This window comes from Hirundo rustica, chromosome 2 (assembly GCF_015227805.2).
Source record: "Hirundo rustica isolate bHirRus1 chromosome 2, bHirRus1.pri.v3, whole genome shotgun sequence".
Classification (NCBI taxonomy): Eukaryota; Metazoa; Chordata; class Aves; order Passeriformes; family Hirundinidae; genus Hirundo; species Hirundo rustica.
In genome coordinates, this window is record NC_053451.1 from 60,177,411 (window position 1) to 60,197,867 (window position 20,457).

The window sequence follows — 20,457 nt, forward strand, 5'->3', positions numbered from 1 at the left end:
TAAACCAGTAGTACAAACAACTGAAATTATCTACAATGCCTTAGTATGACACCTTAACTAAAAAATCAACAACAGTTTATTTTGGTAACAAATATGGTACTTGCTAGGAGAAAACAGTGCATGGATTAGGCATTCCTTTGCTTGTGGAAAAGAATGGTAGTGTCTGTCCTCAGAGCTTCACTTTTCAGAATCCACTGTGCAATCGAGTGAAGAGCTCAGGACCTGTTCCTCTCACAGTTTTACTTTTCTCATTCAAGAGGAAGAGAAAACATGAGCCACCAACTAGCACTTTATTAAAGAGTACAGCAAGCCTCGTCAATGATATTGCCTTGTGCATTTGGCTGTTTCTACTGTGCTGTGTTTTCAATGTGCTTTAGAAGAATGCTATGTGTGCCCGAAATTCACATAAACACACTACGTAGGACTTTTAACACCAAAATACACCTCTTGCAGCAAGTGTGAAATTTCCCAAATATGTACATGTCATATAAATTATATCTCAAAAGCTTTTTCAAAGGGATGAGAGTGGAGCACACAAAGTAGGATAATATTTTAAAACAGCTTATATAATTTTGTCCTTGAAAAGGTTAGAATAACTTATGAGAGCTTTATGGCCAGTTTTTGGTTTTATTCTTATTTGGTTTTTCTTTTGGGATAATGAATTTTCTAAACAAAGTAAATCTTGTGGAACCGAAAACTACTATTTAGGCTAAGTATACACACTCACGGGCAGTCTAATACTGAGAAGTCTTTGTGAAAAATTGTACTGTGTTGAACCCACACTGTTCCTAACAAAATGAAGACAATTGTCTGCTCTTTCAAAACTCAATTTGGCAGAATGCAATTCTTTTGCCTCCAGAAGAGATTGCCGTTATATAAGTTCTTTGTTTCATGGAGGAAAGGGTGAATACTTGGAATTCAGCTTTTCAAGAAAAGACAGCAAAGATGCTTGAATTAGATATTAAGTGGCAGTCTGATAAAGATGAGAGATATTTAATTTCATTTTTGCATTTAATGTTTAATTAAAAAGAAGTTAGAGACAGCAAAGACATTTTGCTCTATTATAGTTCCAGGTATGAACACCTACATAAAATGGAACTGCATTAAATCTTCAGAAAATGTAATACTTCTTCTTGTAATTCTGAGAAAAAATTATGAATGTTCTAGTCGTCTAATATTCATAAATCTGATTAATGTCTAAGTCTTTTTTTTCATATTTTAGAGTACATCTTTTCTTTATGTGACAATTATTTCTAGTAATAATTTGTCAGGAATACTTAAATATTGAATCTCTCTCTCTGTCCCTGTCTCTTTCTTTCTCACTTTCTCTTTTTCTTTGTAGGCATAGATTTTTTTTTTTTTTTTTTTACCTGTTGAATTGCACAGTTTTGGTTTTTTTCTTAATTTTCTCAAATTTTATTCAAACAGTATGTGATACACCAAATATTTCTAGAAATCTTCACAATTGTGAGACAAAAATGTGTTTTTATTAAAAAGTAAAGAGAAAGAAAAATCATGAGGAATATCTAATTTTTAAGAAACAGTATGCTTTTGCAGGAATGCTTGAAAGCAGAAGCCTTGTGAAGTCATCTACTGTTCTCTTTCTGAACAATAGGAGAATTTTTGAAATCTGATTAATTAATATGCTGTTGTAATTCTAATACTGAATTAAAAATAAAAAATACCATGTGCAGAACCACAGTAGAACTCCTTTGTATTTATAAAAACAGCATAATATTTCAACAGAAGTAAACAGTTATACCTTGGGAACGTGAATTCATGAAAAGATAAAAAAGGTATAAGCTATGAATATAGCCCATTGCTAAAAATATTCTCCATAATTCATTGTGTAATGCTTGGCCCAGCTGGTTCAAACTGCTCCCAGTGATGAGGTTTTTACTTTTTTTTTGTTATGAGTTTATTTAAGGTTAATGGATCCTATGAAGAATTTGTTTCTCATACTCTGTTCTTGGCTATAATTTTTCATTTTTCGTTCTCTAAATTAAATTTTTGGAAACCATAACCATTCCAGAATTAATTAGTAGAAACTTAACAGATGACTTTCAAACTTTTGAATGGTTTTGCTTCTGAGTCTATAAAATTTAGTATTCCAAATACACCTTGTGAGAATTATACTTGGCAACAATTTTATTTTATCTAGGTCCTCATGTGGTCATAATACACAAGTCCTGACAGGTACAATAAACTGAATTGTTTTGTAGACAGTTGATGGCACTTGGAAAGATATTCGTTGTGTTTTTCATGCAAGCACTGGCCAGTTAATTATTTTCTAAGTCCCATTATTGAACTTTAGCAATTATATTGTCACATTTGAAATTCCGTACCGGTAAATCCAACCAGCTCAGGTTGCCCAGAGAAGTTCTGGGTGTCTCATCCCTGGATGTGTCCAACACCAAGCTGGATGGGTCTTTGAGCAACCTGAGCTGGTGGAAGGTATACCTATCCATGATGGGGAGAGAATATATGGAACTAGATGATATTTAAGGTCTCTTCCAACCCAAACCATTTGATGAAAAGTGTATTTTGCACAGGTTTAATTTACCTCTTCTTTTATTTTCCTTCTCCTCAATTCACTGAAGTAAAAGGTAACAAAATAAAACTCTGTGATATTTTCTGAAAGGAAGTAACCCTTTCTTTTTAAAATTTTGAAGCATTTGAAAGGTTCCTATGCATTCTGACCTCTTTTTAAATGGCTTCTTTTTAATGAGCCTCAGCTTCTGAGAAAGCTTTATCGAATGTGTGTACAGAAATCCTGACATTTTTCTGCAATATTACACAAATGACAGGGTTCCTAAAATTTTGTATTTGATTGAGAGTCACATATTATAACAGATAGGTAGAAGAAAGGTCTGTTGTAGCAACTGTCAAAAAAGAGTATCTGTTGAATGGTTTAACCGCATGCTCTCATTGGAAATGAACTGGTTCCACTAATCTGTGAAAATGAGCCCTAAAACCAGGGCCACTTCTCTAAGGTGGTTTTGAACAGGTTGACATCACAGACTTTAATTTTCTGGTGACAGTGGACATTTCTGCTTTAGTTTTAATTTTGAATAACATTTGTCCTGCAAATGGAGAACCAGTGCTGTGGTAGCTGCTGGTGACCTAATTGATACTCCATCCCTCAGTCTTGAATCAGAGACAGAAAATGTTTCTTTTACTGTTTAACTCTGGTGAGAAAGAGATTGTTCCTGGATATTTTTTTGGAGGGAGGGTGAGAATGAAGGTGGCATTTGTTTTATTTTGTTCTTCAGGAGGTTAATGATGGCATTTGAATAATTTTTGGTTATTTATCAGAAGACTGCGATTCTAGGTAATTCTTTTCTGACAAGATACACTCTACTTAGCTTTGGCTATTGCACTGGACAACTTACCGTTTGTCAAAAATCCCCTATGTCAATAATACTCCCCAGGAGTACTGTGTACCTAACATTCGATGACCAAATGGGATATTTTGTATTTCTTGAAGGCACAGTGAGGGATCTTGGCTGATTAGCAAGTGTAGCTGATTAGATTTTAGGTGGTTTTCTGCAGGTGAACTGCAACCTACCTTTAAACTGGAAGTCCAGAGTTTTGGTGATTTTGTTGTCCTAGAAAAGGCTGTATATCCAGAGAAGAACAAGAGGATTTTTATGTTTTTAAAGTAGTATTAGTTTCTTAGAGTTACAGCTATGCAATGTAAAGAGGTATGAATAGTGCATGAGATGAAATGCATAATATCACTTCTATAGATACTAAAGTGTAAAAATTCTAAGTATATGACCTCTCACTTCAACTGGCATTAAAACAGGAAAAAAGAAGATTTTAAGGGAGTTAGACATGTTAGACATTTGTCTCTCTCTCTTTCTCTCATCCATTGTGAAGCAGATGTTTACATTTCTAAGATTCCTCTGAGCTGACAAGTCTTAACAATAAATTATTTTTTTAATTATCACAATTTTTAGTAGATATTTTCACACATGAAACAGTTCTCCCTTTGCTGCCTGTATCTAGGGTGCTGTTACAGCTCAACACAGGCATCATACCTTCATAATTCAGAGGATTAATGCTTTTAGAGCAGAAAGAACAGTATTCAGCTCTGAGCTCTGTCTGTATACGATCATCAGGTACTTACATTTGTTCTTTTGTAAAAATAAACTTGCTGTAACATGGCACCCAATTCATTGTATTGCTGCAAAATAGAATATGAAGGTAATTGATCAAATTATTATGTAGTTAAAGGTCTTGAATGATTACCATAAATGAGGAACTTCTCAGAAGTTAAGATGTGGTTATGTCTTCTATTGTAAAATCTGTATATTGACTCATCCAGGTTGTGTGAAATGCTTTTTTGCTATGAAAAAACAGAGACAAAAAGTGTGACCAGTCCTTACAGTTTACAGTTAAGTTCTTAGCACCATCAAAAAGGAGGAGTTATTTCCAGGGCAAAATTGTGATTCTTTTAATGGCAGAGAATAGATGAAAAGGCAGCTTATAGCAGGCATTTTCACTGCCAATGTCATGAAAAATGGAAATGTTGACTCTGGTAGCAGCTGTGTTTAGGAGGAGACAGATGTCTTACATAAGTAAAAGCATAAGGTCAGTTTTCCTGGATATCTCTATTTGAGATATTAAACATAGGCAAAGCATGAGTTCTGTAGTCATGAAGGTTTATTCAGGTTGATAAGTACTGGGTTCTGTAAGTGCCTTAATGATTGTGTATGAATGTACATAGATCAGGTGGGTTTGCTGCACAAAAGAGAGATAATAGCGTAAAACTTGTGGGAAGAAGAGAAACAGCAGAATAATGTCTGCTTCCAAAATAGGATGTGCTGCATTGGAGAGATACTCATAATGATGCTGAAATACACCTCCTTTTTCTGTTGTTTTCAATGTTTGTTTTTCTAACTTCATGCATAATAAATTTGAAGATGAACTTTTATTCTAATTTCCTATACTAAAGCTAGGATGGATATGAACATAATATGTTCTCTAATCTTATTTTTTGAACTAAAGGATTTAGAAATCAGAAGAAAGTATGGTGTACATTGACCTCCATGCTGAACGGAAGATGGTTCTATATTTTCCATCCCTTCTCTAAAACACAAAAGACATCCCTAGTATACAAGAACATCTATTTCACAAATCCCTTGGGAGTAACAGGTGTCTGCCCAATTTCTCTGTTGCAAACAGCAGTGACTTTTGGATAAACCTCTCTGCCTCTTTTCCAAGCTCAGATATTCCAACCATATGAGAAGTAGCAAATATTTATAATTACCTCCTACTGGTCAAACCAAAACAAAGACAAAAAATGGTGTGGGGAGTGGCAGGGAAACCCAAATATCTAAGATCCCAGTCACTTGTCTATGCACTTGCTGTGTGACATTAAACCTTTGGCCCTCAGCTTCATTAATTGAGTGCTGCCCGTGTTATGGATACTGATGCGCTGGATGCTGCTGCAAAAGCCAGAGCTGCTGCGAAGCAGAGTGGTGTGATGTGAAGTGATGCAGAAAACAGTAGAAGCTCTGTCGCTAGGTCAGCTGCAAGAAGAAGTGACGTGCGTGAATGTACAGTATGCGGGGTTTTCTGAATGATGCAGTCTCTCTCTCCCCCAAAGAATTTCAGCTAATGATACAAGGGGAATTCAGTTCCCTTTGGCAGGACTCCATGTTGGTCTGGATCCTTTTAATACTTCTGCTTCTACAGTTACTTGGCTCATGCTGCTAAAAATATACATGACAGACTTAAAGTATCTTCTTTTAAAACCTACTTGTCAACAGTGATCATTTAATGTTCTTGTTTGCATGTGTGGTTCTCATTATTCTGACACAGCTATTAATACTGATGAAAATTAAAGAGAGAAAATACAAATATTTTCATACTTGCATTTTTCCAGTAGCATCTGAGAAACCCCACAGCTAATCAGCCCTAAATTTTCTTGATTTTTTGTTTATTTTTTCAAGTGTAATATAGCAGTATATGAAACTGTAAGAGCAGTAAGAACTTCAGAGTCCCAGTAGATGATGTAATTATGATTAAAAATTAGTATTATTGAATAATTCACTTTTTTAATATGCAAGAGTAATTTTTTCTCTCATTTTCAATAACCATCAGTCTTAATATCTATCTAATGAAAAAACATAAACAGTGTCATCTGTCAGGTTACTAACAGAGAGTGCCACTTATTGGAGCCTCATTGTTTACTTTAGCAGGTAATTTGTGGACCGGAATCATTTAATTGTTCTGAGCACATAATTACATGCCAGCATTTTCCAATTTAATTAAAATGTACAAATCTGAAGATTAAGGGATTTTTTGAATTATTAATCATTTCTCCTCTAGGAAATCTTGTTGCTCTGCAGGAGATTTGTCCAGTGTACAACTATACGTATTTTTTCCTTCTCTTTCGCAGACAGACAATTTTCCCGCAGAGCCCAATTACATGGGCAGCAGGCAGCAGTTTGTTCAAAGGTAAGGCCTATTAAATAACTTTCTTGGCTTCCCCATTTGCATTCTTGTCAAAATTGCTTTGCCAGAGAGTACAATTCAACTTAGAACAAGTAAATACAACACACTCTCTCTCTCTCTCTCTTTTTTTTTTTTTTTTTTTTTTTTTTTTTTTTTTTTTTTTTTTTTAAATATGTATTTCAGTAGCTCCACGTTCAAGGATCCAGAAAGAGCCAGCTTGAGGGACAGCGGGCATGGGGACAGTGATCAGGCTGACAGTGACCAAGACACTAACAAAGGCTCCTGCTGTGACATGTCTGTTAGGGAGGCACTCAAGATGAAAACTACTTCAACTAAAAGCCAGCCACTTGAACAAGGTGAGTGAAGCCTACAATGCCTACAAAAGCGTAAAGTTTAAAACGTCATTATCAACCTTTTAGTAGTGCAGTTGTGGGTTATCAGGGCGGAATAGCCCACTGATAATATTATCTGAGAAAACAGTAAATCTTGTCTCTAGCCCAGAGCAAAGAACACAGTATCTTTCAGAATGAACATGAAATGAAACCACAAGTGTCCAAAGCAGATTAAAAAAAATTAAAAACGAAAAAAAAAAAAAAATCAGCACTTTTGAAAATGATTGGAATGTACTTTATCTCCACTGGCATTGCCTGTGATATATTATATACAACCCTTCTGTCAAAGTGTGATTTAGAAATTCAAACTAGACATGACTTCAACAGATAAAAGAATACCAGTCATTTACATTTCTCACGTAATTTGGAGAAGAGGAAAAGAAAATGTTTCACATAAAAGACAAGAGTCAAAATGAATCAGAAGATGTTTTAGTTTCATGAATGCATTTTCCTCTTTGTAATGTTGATTTCACAATTAAGAGTAGTATAAGAAGTGTCAAATACTAATACAATCTTATTATCAATATACTTTCATTCACATCCTGTGAAGGTAGCAAAGATTAACATTGTCTGTGAAACAGCTAAAATTATTTAGATCAGGACAATGACAATGTTCTCTGCCAATATTCATTCTGACAAATGAGAATATTTATTTCCTCAAACTGTGTCCAAATAATTTTTTTTCTGGATGTTTTATCTAACTAGGAGGTCTTTTATTTCAAAAATATACACTTTTTTTTTTTTTTTTTAGAGAATCAGACAGACAAAGAACTCCAACATTCTCTGCTTTTATGTTTTGCTTCTATGCTGTAAGCAATAAAGAAGTGCATCACTGAATGATTTTTAAATCTTTTGTATGTTTCCCATTATTTTACTTTGTTGTGGGAAGGTTGTTTCAGTGTTAAAGATAGCTAGGAAATTATTAAATCAGTCAGCTTTAATAAGAAGTTATGTTTCTAATTAAGCAGAAATATATGATAAGCTATTTATTAGTTGTTGATTAATTGGACCTGGGTTTTTCGCTTCTTAGCTTAGTCTGATCTGTAGTACAGTCATCAGAAAATACATGTTCAACTTCATTTTTCTGATTATGTTGAGATTACAGTATAATTTTTGCAGTGCAGAATATTTAGAACGCTGCAGTATAATTTATTCTGTATACATTTGGAGGTTGACCTCATATGTGACCTTATTTTCTGAGTAATAAATGCCAGAAAGATTATTTTTTCCTGACCTTTTGCCACAGCAACTCTCTGCTTATAATTGGACATTGATCTGTATAAAGATGCAGTGCAGGATTTTTTTTAAAAAGAAGCTATTTGAGTGTTTGTCTTTTTTGTGTGACAAAAAGCCAAAAAATTCTGGATTTCCATCTATACAAGTATAGCCATGAAAGAGCTTTAAAATTTTTAAGGTTTCACTAGGAAATTATCTAGTACTCAGATTAAAAATGTGCTTTTTCTTAGAAAAGGACTTTATGGCCCGTGTTCATAATACTGCAGTTTTTCCAGCAGCATCAAATTCATAATACAGCAGTTTGTCCATGGTCAAAATACATGCAATCTAGTAAGCACACTAAGCCAGCTATTCCCTTTTCTTATTTTCATTATAATGCAAAGAGTTATATGCAGGTGTACGTTTGTCATTATACCTAGGTGAGCTGCCCTATTCATCAAGAAAATTTATTCCAGTGGCTCAGATGAATTCTTCATGTTCTTATTAAACTTATATTGAATTGTGGATGTTAAGTATTGTCAGCCACTGAACTACAGCAGTAGCTGTTTATGTGAATTTCTTTACTGAGGAAAATAAAATAATGGGGATAGAGAAACAAAGTATTTTTTCCTTTTTAAATTTTTTTTGTTCCCCCAAATATAATTACAAATAGTAATTATATAAATTTATTTGCTTGAATGAACTCTTCCTTCTCTAGTGTGCTATAATAAAATCATTCTCATATTATTATGAAAACAGAACTTCCGTCAAACACCTTATGGGATTTCAGGTCATTGTAGTAAGAAATGTGGTGCTATGTGGTGTTCCCAATGAAATCAATGATTACTTGTATTTGAGCTTAGTATGATTTGGGTTCTTAGCCCAACGTAATATTTCTCTTTGGAAAGAAGATAAAAAAAAATTGCTTTCTCTAGTCATAAAACAAGTTGAAGGAGGGCAAGAAATATGATATATGTGATTAGGATAGAAAAAGAATTGAATTTTTCTTTAGAGAAAAATTGTTTTCTGGGAAAAGGAGAAGGAAAGCTTGCTAGAAGAAATTCTCTCCAGCAATGGCTGAAGCAATATCAGAAGTTGTGGTTCTCTCATCATTCTGGGTTGCATGCAGGGATGGGAATTCACTGTTTTGTAGCCAAGTTCTAGGCTTGATTATTGGTTTTTAAAAATATTTAAAATATTTTACCTTCTGCTATTAGAACAACACTAATAATTAAATCTTATGAAATTACTGAAAAATTATCTGGCTTATCTGTGAATTCAGGATCTTGTAGTGAGAATCCTAATTTAAAAGTGAGTTAAGTTAAAGTTTGATATAATCTTCACGTAATTCCAAACACTATTGTCATGCGTCCAATTCTGTCCATGGCAGTAATAAGAATTCTAGTTGTACCAGTAATTTGACCACAGTTTTGATCAACTCCAGCCCCGACAGCTGAAAATTAAAAGGCCATAATGAGATAAAAAGTATTTTGGTAGCACTACAGCAATCATGCTTCTCTCGGTAATGGAGAAGTAACAAATTATACAAAAAAAAAAATTGTAGACAAGATGTCTTCTGATTTCAGCATGAGATGGGAAGCAATAAAGATTGCTTTATGATTTTCATTTAAAAAAAAAATTAAAACAGTGAAGGATAGAGCCTGTCAGTTTACTGTTGAAGTGCTTGATCTCAAGGAAAATATATCCAGATAGCAAGTTTTGTCTGGTAGTGATTTTAAACATTTTCACAAATAACAAAGATAAGCCAAATTAGATATAATTAATTTCATAATTAATTAAATACTTATAGAATGGTCTTAATGGAAGGAAAGCAGAAAAAAACCCCAAACTGTAAAAAGTATCATGATAGCAAGTCTTGTGTTACAATAAGCACGTCCCACTTCAGTTATCTCAGCCTTATATAGTCTTGCTGTGATATCCAAGCCACTTTCTTTATAAGAATATCTAGCTGTCTCATAAGCTTACTTATGGCATCTTAATCAGCTTTCTTGCTAAACAGCTTGTTCCATATGCCTGCTACTCTGTTAATAGAATGGGTTTGTATAAATTTTTTTTGTTTACCTGTCTTTTTTCCCCACTTCTGTTGCTGATACTTTAAACCCTGTCATTAGTTTGGACAGTTTGAGATCATCCTACTTAGAAGTCTTACAAGAATTAATAGTTTTGAACACATCTGTCAAATTACCTATTTATTTCACTCAAAATTTTAGCATGTAATATTCACTTTTTGCATTTAAATAACAGAGTAATTGTTTTGTTTAAGTATGGTTTAAGAATAACAGCAATAATCTGTATTTCTTTAAAAGGTATCCAAGGCTGAAAATTATATCATAGCCCATAAAACATAAACAAAAATATCTACAAGGGACCAGTAAAACAGCAAGATGTTAAATTTATACTTTTCTTAGTGAATCCTGCATATGCTTATTTTATAATTAGAAAAAAATACCGAGTTATGGACTTTTCTGCAGTTACCTCTAAATTATTGTCTTTGTTAGATTTCCCCAGGAATTTTTTAGATTCTTTTTCTTTCATTCTGTTGGGTTTTTTGGGTTTTGGTGGTTTTTGTTGTTTTTTGGGGGAAGGTCCATATTTTCTTGTTTTAGTGTAAATCTACACTTTCATACCTTTGTCAAAAAAACTTCAAGGGATTAAATATCTCCAAATTCAGTAGCTTTATTGATTTTTTGCTTTATCACTGTGTGTTGCATCTTTCTTTCAATACAGTTTCTTGCCATTCACACCTGCATCCCATAGAAGAGCCATTTCTGCTTATGCTGTTGCCTCATTAACAATAGTGTGGAACTTGAGAATAAAGAAAAAAGGGGCAACTTCTTGGAGAAAGGGTAAAATGAAACTCTTCAGCATAGTTTTCACTCTCCTCTAGGACTAAGGCTGCTCATCAGGCTTCTCTGCAAAACAGCACCATTTTATTCTAGTGTATTGTTAGTAGTATAAAAGGAATTTAATGTATCTGCATGAAAAAAGTGACACTAAGTGTAATTTGAAAATATAATAGCTCTTTCTTCATCACAACAAAAATGCATTTGCATCACAACTGAATGCAGTTCTGCATGTAAGTCTTAGGAATAAAAATTATATCAGCTCTAGAGACTCTCTATGAACACTGTTTGTTACCCCTTGTGTTTGCCCACTGAACATACTCTCTTAATCTGCCTGTAGTAACTTGTTCATTTGTAGTCTCCATTTCGAAACAACACTGATCCCAGAAATCAAGTATCCTGCATTATCCATCTGCAGCAGCGCAGAAATTACAAAAAAAATTATCAAGACTTTTCTGGGCTATCCATTAATTTTCTTGGCATAATCTTGCTAGAGTCTGTTGGATAATTAAAATCCATTCTATTTAACTGACTTAGAATCAGTCTAGACTGATAAGTGCAGAAAGTTCGTCAAGCACATTTCTGCTGTCTGACATCATCACCAACACTTTCCATGTCATGGGGATGATGAGTTCTTTTATGAATACACCAGCTTAATGAGATAATAGGAAAATAAGGTTGTGGGGAAATATTTCTTTTCAAAGTTTTCAAAATTGGTGATGGCCTCTTCTGAGAAACTGTTGGAGGCTGGGAGTCTCCAGGAACTGACACAGCCTGTGAAATTTTTTGTTCAACGATGCTTCCTCTCATAGGTTTTTTTTCCCCTGGACAGAACATCATGTTCTCTCTGTGCTCAGAATAGCTGTCAGACTGCCCTTCTTGCTCTGACACCACTTTAGAGTCTTTATGTCCAGCACTACCATCCTTTCTGACTTGCCTGCTTCTAATATGGCCAGGTAAGATGCTAACTTGCTGTTTACTTGCACATAGTATCCATTTTTCAATTTCATCTGACAAATTATTTTCCAGGAAAGCCATAAGAGCAACTTACTTGTATTGAGGGTCTCTTTACTTTTTTTAGTATGTCTCAGTAGTAGAATCTGCATCTAGAACTGTAAATTCTGAAAGTTGTTAGGTGAAGCCCACACAAAATGCAATTTTGAGTCTCAGGTTTTCTGCTTCTCTTTGTTCTTTTCTATATACTTTTCTCATCTTTTATTTTTTGGTTCTGTGTTTTATTCAAGCACATGTATGATCCTAGATGAAGAACTAGCATAGGTCAAAGAAAACTTATCTATGCTGTAAGTGTTTCTGATTGACCCAATTTATTATCAACAAGCTTGAGTTATTCTTATAATAAGACTTTAAGATTAAAAATGTAGGTTGAAGTGCAGAGTTTTATGAAGAGTAATACCATTCTTTGATATCTGCTCTGGTGTGTTTAGCAAGTTGAATATGACATTGGAGCCACTGACATCTCCTTTTTTCTGCTGTTAGTACTTTGTTCAGTGAAACAGTACTTCTACATGTATGAGAATTAGCAGCATTATTACTGCTCTCATACTCTTTTAAGTCCTTGTGAATGGTGATATTAAACCATCGATTGGGATTAAGCTTTTAAATTTATATATTTCAATTTTAGTCAGCGGAAACGAATAGAAGTTTCAAATGTTCTAAGTGTCTTGGTCTCAAGCATTTAAAGATTATCTAAGTAAGACTTTTGCAAGATTTTGTTACCTGGGCTGAGCTGGACTGTGCAAATGTTCAATAGTTCCCTGTTTTTGAGAGATCAGAATTATATGCTGCCTTCTAACCAAAGATAATCAACTAGAGAGAAAAATACAGGTCAGTTGCCTTTGCTGTACAGATGATTGTCAGCTTTTCTCATGTTAATACCTAGTAATCTATGACATACCTTTTACTGTATAATGTCTACAGCAAATTATATGATGGATTTAGATAACATAAAGAAACCCCTCATATCTGCCAACTTTGTTCACTCAGAGTATTATGTTGAATACCTCTAATGGTTTAGGTTTTATTTTTAGACAATCTCGTAGTCTACCAGTCAGTTTAAGTTAATCTTTTAGATTTCAGCTATTTTTATACCAGGTCCGGATTTGTGATTGAAACTGTGTGACTGCTTCAAAGCAGAGCCCAGTTTGGTGTTTCCTCGTTAGAGATGGGAGGGCACCCAGGCAGCTTCACCACAGTGTGCTCTTCTCAGAAGTACACAAGCAGCTTTGATTTTCAAGCAATGCTGTCCAGGTAAGGAGGGAGAAGTCTGAGGAAGCAGATGTTTGTCCTAAAAGAACAGAAAATCAGAAGAGGAAGTGAAGTGGCATCGTAATAGAGAAGGGAAAGATTCACTTAATGCCTCATGACTTCTCTGCCTCTGTTGACACAAAAAAGAAAAGTGGTGCAAACATTCTGGCAGCTAAAGTGACAGTAAATACAGTTTGCATCAGATTGCCTTAGCCTATTATTGCTGCCTGTTATTGCCCATTATCCTACATTTCAACTGGTGCTGTGTTCTGCCAAACCAGGTTTTTAATCAGGTGCACGTTTCAGCACCTGGCAAATTATTGCCATCATATATCTGGTGGCTGTGAAATTTTGTGAACAGCATATCCCACAATTAATGTATTTAGCCAAAGATTAAGGGGACATATTTCTAAAACCAACTTTCAAAACACAGAAAGAGCTTTCTCCATCGGTACACACAAACATGTCACTGTGACACAAAGGAATTGCAGCCATTCAGCACAACTTCATCTATGCACCATTTGCTGTGTCATGCTGATTTTTTGGTAATTTAATTTCTCCTCCACATTATTTCTACTTATTTTATAATTAAAAATTACTTCAATGTTTGAAAGTTATACGTATTTCTGACCTATTTTGTTTTCATTGGACACTTCACTATTGAATCAATTTAGATACACCCTTACTAGCATCTGAAAAGTTCATGACTGCACCGATAAAGGTATTCATAAATTTCAGAAGAGTTTTCTTTGATGAGCTTATTTGCGAATTAATTCATACCGTGCACTTCAAGACCACAAGTCTATTACCATAAGTCTCGTATCAAGATTCTAATATTTGGGTGCTGTGGCTGTTAGTGCTCATCTCTTTCTGCTTTACTTCAGAGGCAACAAAGCAGAATAACCCTCCCCTGTCACTAGTAGAAATCTCATTACATCCTTTCTGTACTTTCTGTTTCGACACTGCCTTTCCTGGAGCTGAGCACAGTTATTGTACTGCAGTTTGTTCTTGGGAGCCTTAGAATCCATAAGTTATCTTTTTACTCTATTCCCACAAGAAGAGCAAGAGAAGGATTTGTAGTTCTTAGTAAGATGAGGTCCTTCTATGTCAAAATCATTATCTTCAGCTAACATTTTGTCTTTTCAGATTCTTTTTATAAATTGAAAGAAAAGTGGGGGCATAGAAAGATCAACAACTTTTGAAACAAGGAAATCAGAAAATAGAGAGTTTTCATAGTATCAGGCTTTATGCATTTTGCTGGGTGATAAATGGATGTTCTCTACTTGTGCTTACTTTAGTTAATGAATATATTCATATATTGGATGAATACTTTATGCCAAGGAAACTACTGTCACAGTACTAGAAAGTCTATTCCTGACTCCTGTTCTGTCTCTGAAAACATCCTTGAATGGTGTACTTACAGGTTTCTTTTAATTAGGCTTACACAGAATTAGAGTTTTTAAAAAAACATATATATGAGGGTATGTGTATTTATTGAGTTAAATAGAGAAGACAATTAAAATAAATACATCTCCTCTCTTACTCATTTTAAATCATTATTATATGATTTATGTATCTTCTCTTATTATTGTATCTCCTCTTATTATGTATCTCTCAGCAGAAAATACTGATATGATAAACAGCAATAGTGGACAAGATTTAAGAAAATCCTATTGCATATTGTAGCCACATTCTTTTTACCAAAAAGAAGAAATGTTCTGCAGATGGACTTACCATAAAGCTAACACATATTAGTTGAAATCTGAATTATTGTATTTATCAATAGTTCTATGTCCAGCTGGGGAAGACAAAGGAGAAATGTCTTAAATAAGAGACTGGAGTTAATTATTCGTTTCAGCAATGCTTCAGCTGGAATACTACTGATTGTATTTTGTTCTTCTGGAACAAAGGGTATCTCCTAAAGTGTGTGCCCACTAATAGAGACTATCCCTCTCATGGCTCTTTTTCTGTTTACATACTACTTTTCTCTTATCCTGTGGTTTCCAGAGGGAGAAACGTGGTTTAATTTAATTTGGGCAAGAGTTGCAACGTGCTCTAATTAGTGAAACTTCCACAGTACACAGTTTTGTGGGCATACTTTAGAGATAGATCTGGAAGAATTCAAAATCAAAAAAGAGGCATAATAACAGCAGAAAATAGAGGTTTGTGAAACATTGCCTGTAGGTGAAGTTTGAAAAAAGTGTTTGTTTAGAATCTGTGTGAATTTAAACAAGCAAGGACTGGGATGAAGTATAATAAAAGTCTTTGTGTATATAAAGTTGTTATAAATAGGTTGGGTCTTGCTTTTTCTTTTCTTTTTTGTTTAATTTTCAGGGAGAAGTACTTAAGTTACATTTGAGAGAGAACTCTACTATAAAGGTGTATAGGCACTGAAGCTCGATACCCCTCTAAGTTAAAGAATACCCTTTCCTGAAGATTTTTAAAACAGATTAAATGCACATTTTTCAGTGATAATCTAGATTTATTTAAAACTAACCAGGGCCAGAGGATCCACTCTAGTCCTGCTTTTTATGGTGCCAAATTTAAATACGAGGATGTATTGCACTATTTAATCCTGATTAAAACGTATTGAAAGAGAATATTTGCTCTGATCCATTACTCAGCCTCTTCTCTGTGAACATCTTCTTCATCTTGAAGAACCCACCATTTTAGAGAATTGCAGGGTATGTGGATAATGTAGTGCCTCCCAACAATAATACGCAACATTTAATGTGTTCCTGCCTCAGAGACAGTGCTGCAGAATGATTAACCAATGGAACTCAGTGAAACTTTGTCTGGTCTCTGTACTTCAGCAATACACGATGCCTTGTATCAGCCTCTTTGCACCTACTGCCCAATCTGATCTCCAGAATGGCAGAACAGCTGGTTTCTATTTCCTGCTGCTGCTTTCTCTTATTCCAGCTGCTGCACTCAAAAAACCTCCCTTCCCCAAGTGGGCTTCATATGGTTTGAAAGGGACTTAATGTACCTCAGTGCATAGGGAACTTTTGATGCATATTTCATCATGTTTCAGTTCTTTCTACAGGGAGCACTGCATGTATAACAGATGTTCCCTGACTACTACCCTTTCCTGAAGGTGACATACCCTTTTTTGTGTTTCATCTCTAATGTATATAGAGCTGGTAATGCCTGCATGGTACTAAAAAATAGTGCCCCATGACTGCCCCTGTGCTGCATGCCAAGCTATATTTAATTCCATCTGCTTCCCTCTGCAGCATGAAATGGAGAAGAGCATATGCCCAGTATAACCAAGTCACACTGTGGCACAGAAAATACCCTTTTATTTAAGACAAGTTTAGGAATTTTTTTAAATTTAAGACTCTATTCTTTCAGGTTTTAAATACATAAATTGTTTCATATAAATTAGTGGAGATGTTGATGTAATTACATATTAAAAATTCATGATATTTTCTTATATTATTATTATTAATTGAATATTATTAATATTGTATATGTATATGTAGTGCATGTCTATATATGTCCACATTCAGACTCATAAATACAAAAAGAAGATGTCATTAACTGATGTCCCTGAAATATTAATTTTGTAATCTATATAAATCTATAACATATCTAATCTATATAACATAACAAATCTATAACTTTAACATTATAGAAAATTTAATGCTTTGCAACATTTTATGCTTGCTTGTTTTAAAACCGCAACTATGAGAACAATTCACAAATCTGTTTACACAAAACACTCAATTTCACCATAAAATTTGTTTTGGAAAGAATAATAATTCTGAGGCAAAAGCTGTCAGATTAAAATAGAGTGTGTAATTGAAAAGCAATGCTTTACAAATAAAGTTTTAAAATATCTATTTAATAATGTATAGCACTATCTGACCCAATTTTTATTTGAACAAATGAATACAGTCCTTGTATAAAAAGTGCAGTTTAGGTTGCGCATTGACAAGATCTCTAGACATCTACAGAGCCCAAACAACCTTTCAAGGTTCAAAAAAAAACCCCAAAAACCACGACCACAACAACAACAAAAAAATACCAACAGAAACAGAACTGTGCCTGTTCTGAACCTGTGGAGAGACTTTTGCAGCACATCTGTAATCTTCGTGGCCCTGGGATTTGTATATGGGATCTGTGTGTGCTGCTGAATATGAGTATTCCTACACTCTGTGGAGTATTCCTACGCTTTATGGAATATTACTCCATTTAATGTCTCCAATTACTTTTAATAAGTCATATTTCTTCTCAACATTGCTAATTTGACTTGAAGCAAGGATTCTGTCCCTTATCCTTTATGGTATTTTGTTGTTGTAAAAAAAGTTCACATAATTTACTTCTTTTTGAGAGAAAGTACATGGAGTAGAGCAGGACAGAGAAAAAGGACAACGCTGAATACTGAAGGTACTGCTGTGAGGAAAGCTTTAAACTCAGCTTAATTTGCCAGTGTTCTGTGGCTGCTTTTTTGCTTCTCGGGAGTATCAGAGCACATAAATAACCAGGGCACATTGCTGAACTGGACCAAAAAAATTATTTTAAAAACCCCAAACACACAAAAGAACAAAAAATCCCCATAAACAAACAAACAAAAATCAACAAACCAAAACCCAGAAAAGCAACAACAATACCCAAACAAAACAAAACAAAACAAAACAATAATTATTTTGGCATTCGTGTTTGCAATAAACAAATAAGTCAATAAGTTTGGACTTCCAAAATAAAACTTTCCTCAGAATTTTATTTTTTCATTATATTTATTATGTAAATAAAATTTCACAAGGTGTTTAAGCCTATGACATATAAAACAGTGATCTTTTTCTTATTGATACCTTTTGTTTATACAAAAACATCAACAATATATTTTTGTTACATTTAGAGTCTGTTTATTCATTCTTTATTTTTAATGTTATATGTTTTATTTTCTGTGCATTCACACTTTTTTCTTATTATATGGAGAACAGCATAAATACGTTGCTAAAATTTTGGCACAAGAAAAGAGCCTACCAAACACAGGCTAGGCAGTTACTGATTAGTGTGAACTCACCTTCCTTTTGTTATTGAGAAATCTTATCCCAATCACTAATTCACCATTATTTTACAGTGATTTCAGGAGATGTGTAACCTTTATAAGTATGACAAAATAAGCCAGTATTAAAACCCTGAGAACTTCATTGCTACTTAGAACCTAAAGATTACTTTAAATTCTTTAAAGACGTAGATTCAGATGTCAGTAGAAGCTCAGATTTATTGTAAACTTATTAATTGTCTTTTTCTGATATGCAGAAGTCTGGAAAGACAGAGTGAGAGTTAGAGGAAGAAAAAGAAAAAAAATCACCTTTGAAATTAAGAGTGTGGGAAGATAACGTGTAACACAGAGGAGAAAAGAAAACCAAACAAGCAATCAAAGCACATTCAGATTTCCTAGGAAGTAAGAAGCTATTAGAGGTAGTGTTCTTTTGTTAAATTTATTTCTCTGCCAAAAGTGATAAAAAAATTTGTAATTTTCCTAGAGACAAGATACATTTCAATATTTCTAAACTGGAAATATTTCATATCAGACAGGTGTTTGCATTCTTGCAGAAGTTCATCAAGGTCTGCTGACCTGTGCCACCTTGCTCATATTGAATCAAACAGTATACAATTTTTGTTTGTTTTTTGTTATAAATCTACATAATATAATTTTGTATTTTTAATCCAATATCAGGTAATATGATTATTTTGCAGAAGCTTCTGTATTTAAAAAAAACAGTTTTCACAAAACTCAGATGATATTTTTCCTTTAGATGTGCAAATATAACACTCTGGAAAATAGGGGAAAAAAAAAAGAAAAAGATAATTTTAAGACAGCTAAAAGTACTTTTTAAAATCTTAATGAAATCCAGGATATTCTAGTTACTGGCATCTTCATTTAGACTGAATTTTACCTTTCCAAAATAGATTTGAAACTAAGACATGGGTTTTCTTCTAGATATTTCATCCTCCATAAATACAGCAAGCTGCAAAGACCTGAAGGTTTTGTTAGTTTAAAAAAAAAAAAAAAAAAAAAAAAAAGCTTCCCAAACTACTACATTTTCAAACCTGTTGAAGGAAAGAACAGCCACATGTTCTCAGGAACCTTGTCCCTATCCTTTCACCTACTATCTCATCTACATCTGACCTAGTTGTTGTAATACTTTATAGTTGATTAGGACTCTCTAGAATTACTGAGGAGAGTGAGGCACTTCTAGAGTGTGATTCTTTTGATCTGTTTAAGATGAACCACATCCTCTTTACTGTCAGTAAAAGATGACTAACTGATATAAATAACTGTATATATCTAAACCTGTGAAAGAATTTCTTCTCAGGTTTTGAGGGAATGAGATTTTTGCTAAGTGACTATTGTCTATTACCTGTTTTGGGCTTCTGTGTTTCTTATTTTTGTTATAGGTGTTAGCTGTTCCAGCCTAAGCTTATTCTGGAGACATCATCATGAATTTGTTTAGCAAATCTTTTCCCATGTCATCAGTCATGCTGTAGAGGTGCTGAATCTCTCTTCCATGGCAGAAATTTGATTTCTGTTTGCATGGCTATTGTTCCCTCTTCCAGGTATTTGCAGATGGGAACTGTTTTTTCCTTCACAAAAATGGGTGGCTGTGTAAGGTGCATTATTTTTTATGCTTTGCTTAAATATTTATCTACTTGGCTTTTGGTTTGGATTCCTGTGGCCAAATTGATAGTGCCAGAAGCAACAGAGTAGAATGTGTTGGAAGTTTAAAATTAGAATCAACCTTTTAAAAAGCCCTATGTGCTGAAATGCTTTACTGAAATGACTCATAAGAAAAGAAAGGCATGGTCTTGGATTATATGGACTTCTTAAAATCAAAATAAATTAACCTATTTATCTGGTTGCTGGAACAATTTTAATTTAAGTTAATTAATTATCAAGGGATGAATAAATATATTAATTTAAGGATTAATCTCTGTGCAAAATATCTGTACCTTACATAATGTTAATCTTCAATAATTTTTTTATCATTTGGTGAATGGAAGTAATTCATAAACTTGTTAAGCCTAGCTCCTTACAGCATCTAAGACAGTACTTGTATGTTCATTAAATAGCAATGGAATAGCTGTTAATCCCCAGCAAATACATTTAAGAATCAGCTGGCATTTCATAAACATACAGTAGCTATCCTATTAAATCTAAGTAAATATTTGTTTAAGATACCTCAAGTCTATCCCGTTTTATCACACCCAGTGTAGGGTGTGCCACTATGATGGCAAGGTGA

The 20,457-nt window shown here is 33.9% G+C and overlaps 1 protein-coding gene across 3 annotated transcripts in view; it reads left to right on the top strand.

The window, feature by feature from the left end:
* The window catches only part of PCDH17 (protocadherin 17), a 90,188-nt gene that overhangs the window by 22,845 nt on the left and 46,886 nt on the right, over nt 1-20,457 (top strand). For 2 of the 3 annotated variants that reach the window (XM_040056062.2, XM_040056059.2), the window contains exons 3-4: nt 6,410-6,468; nt 6,649-6,821. In XM_040056062.2, the coding sequence (XP_039911996.1) occupies nt 6,410-6,468; nt 6,649-6,821 (232 nt within the window). The remainder of the gene's footprint in view (nt 1-6,409; nt 6,469-6,648; nt 6,822-20,457) is intronic. The other variant, XM_040056061.2, reaches the window with a different exon arrangement.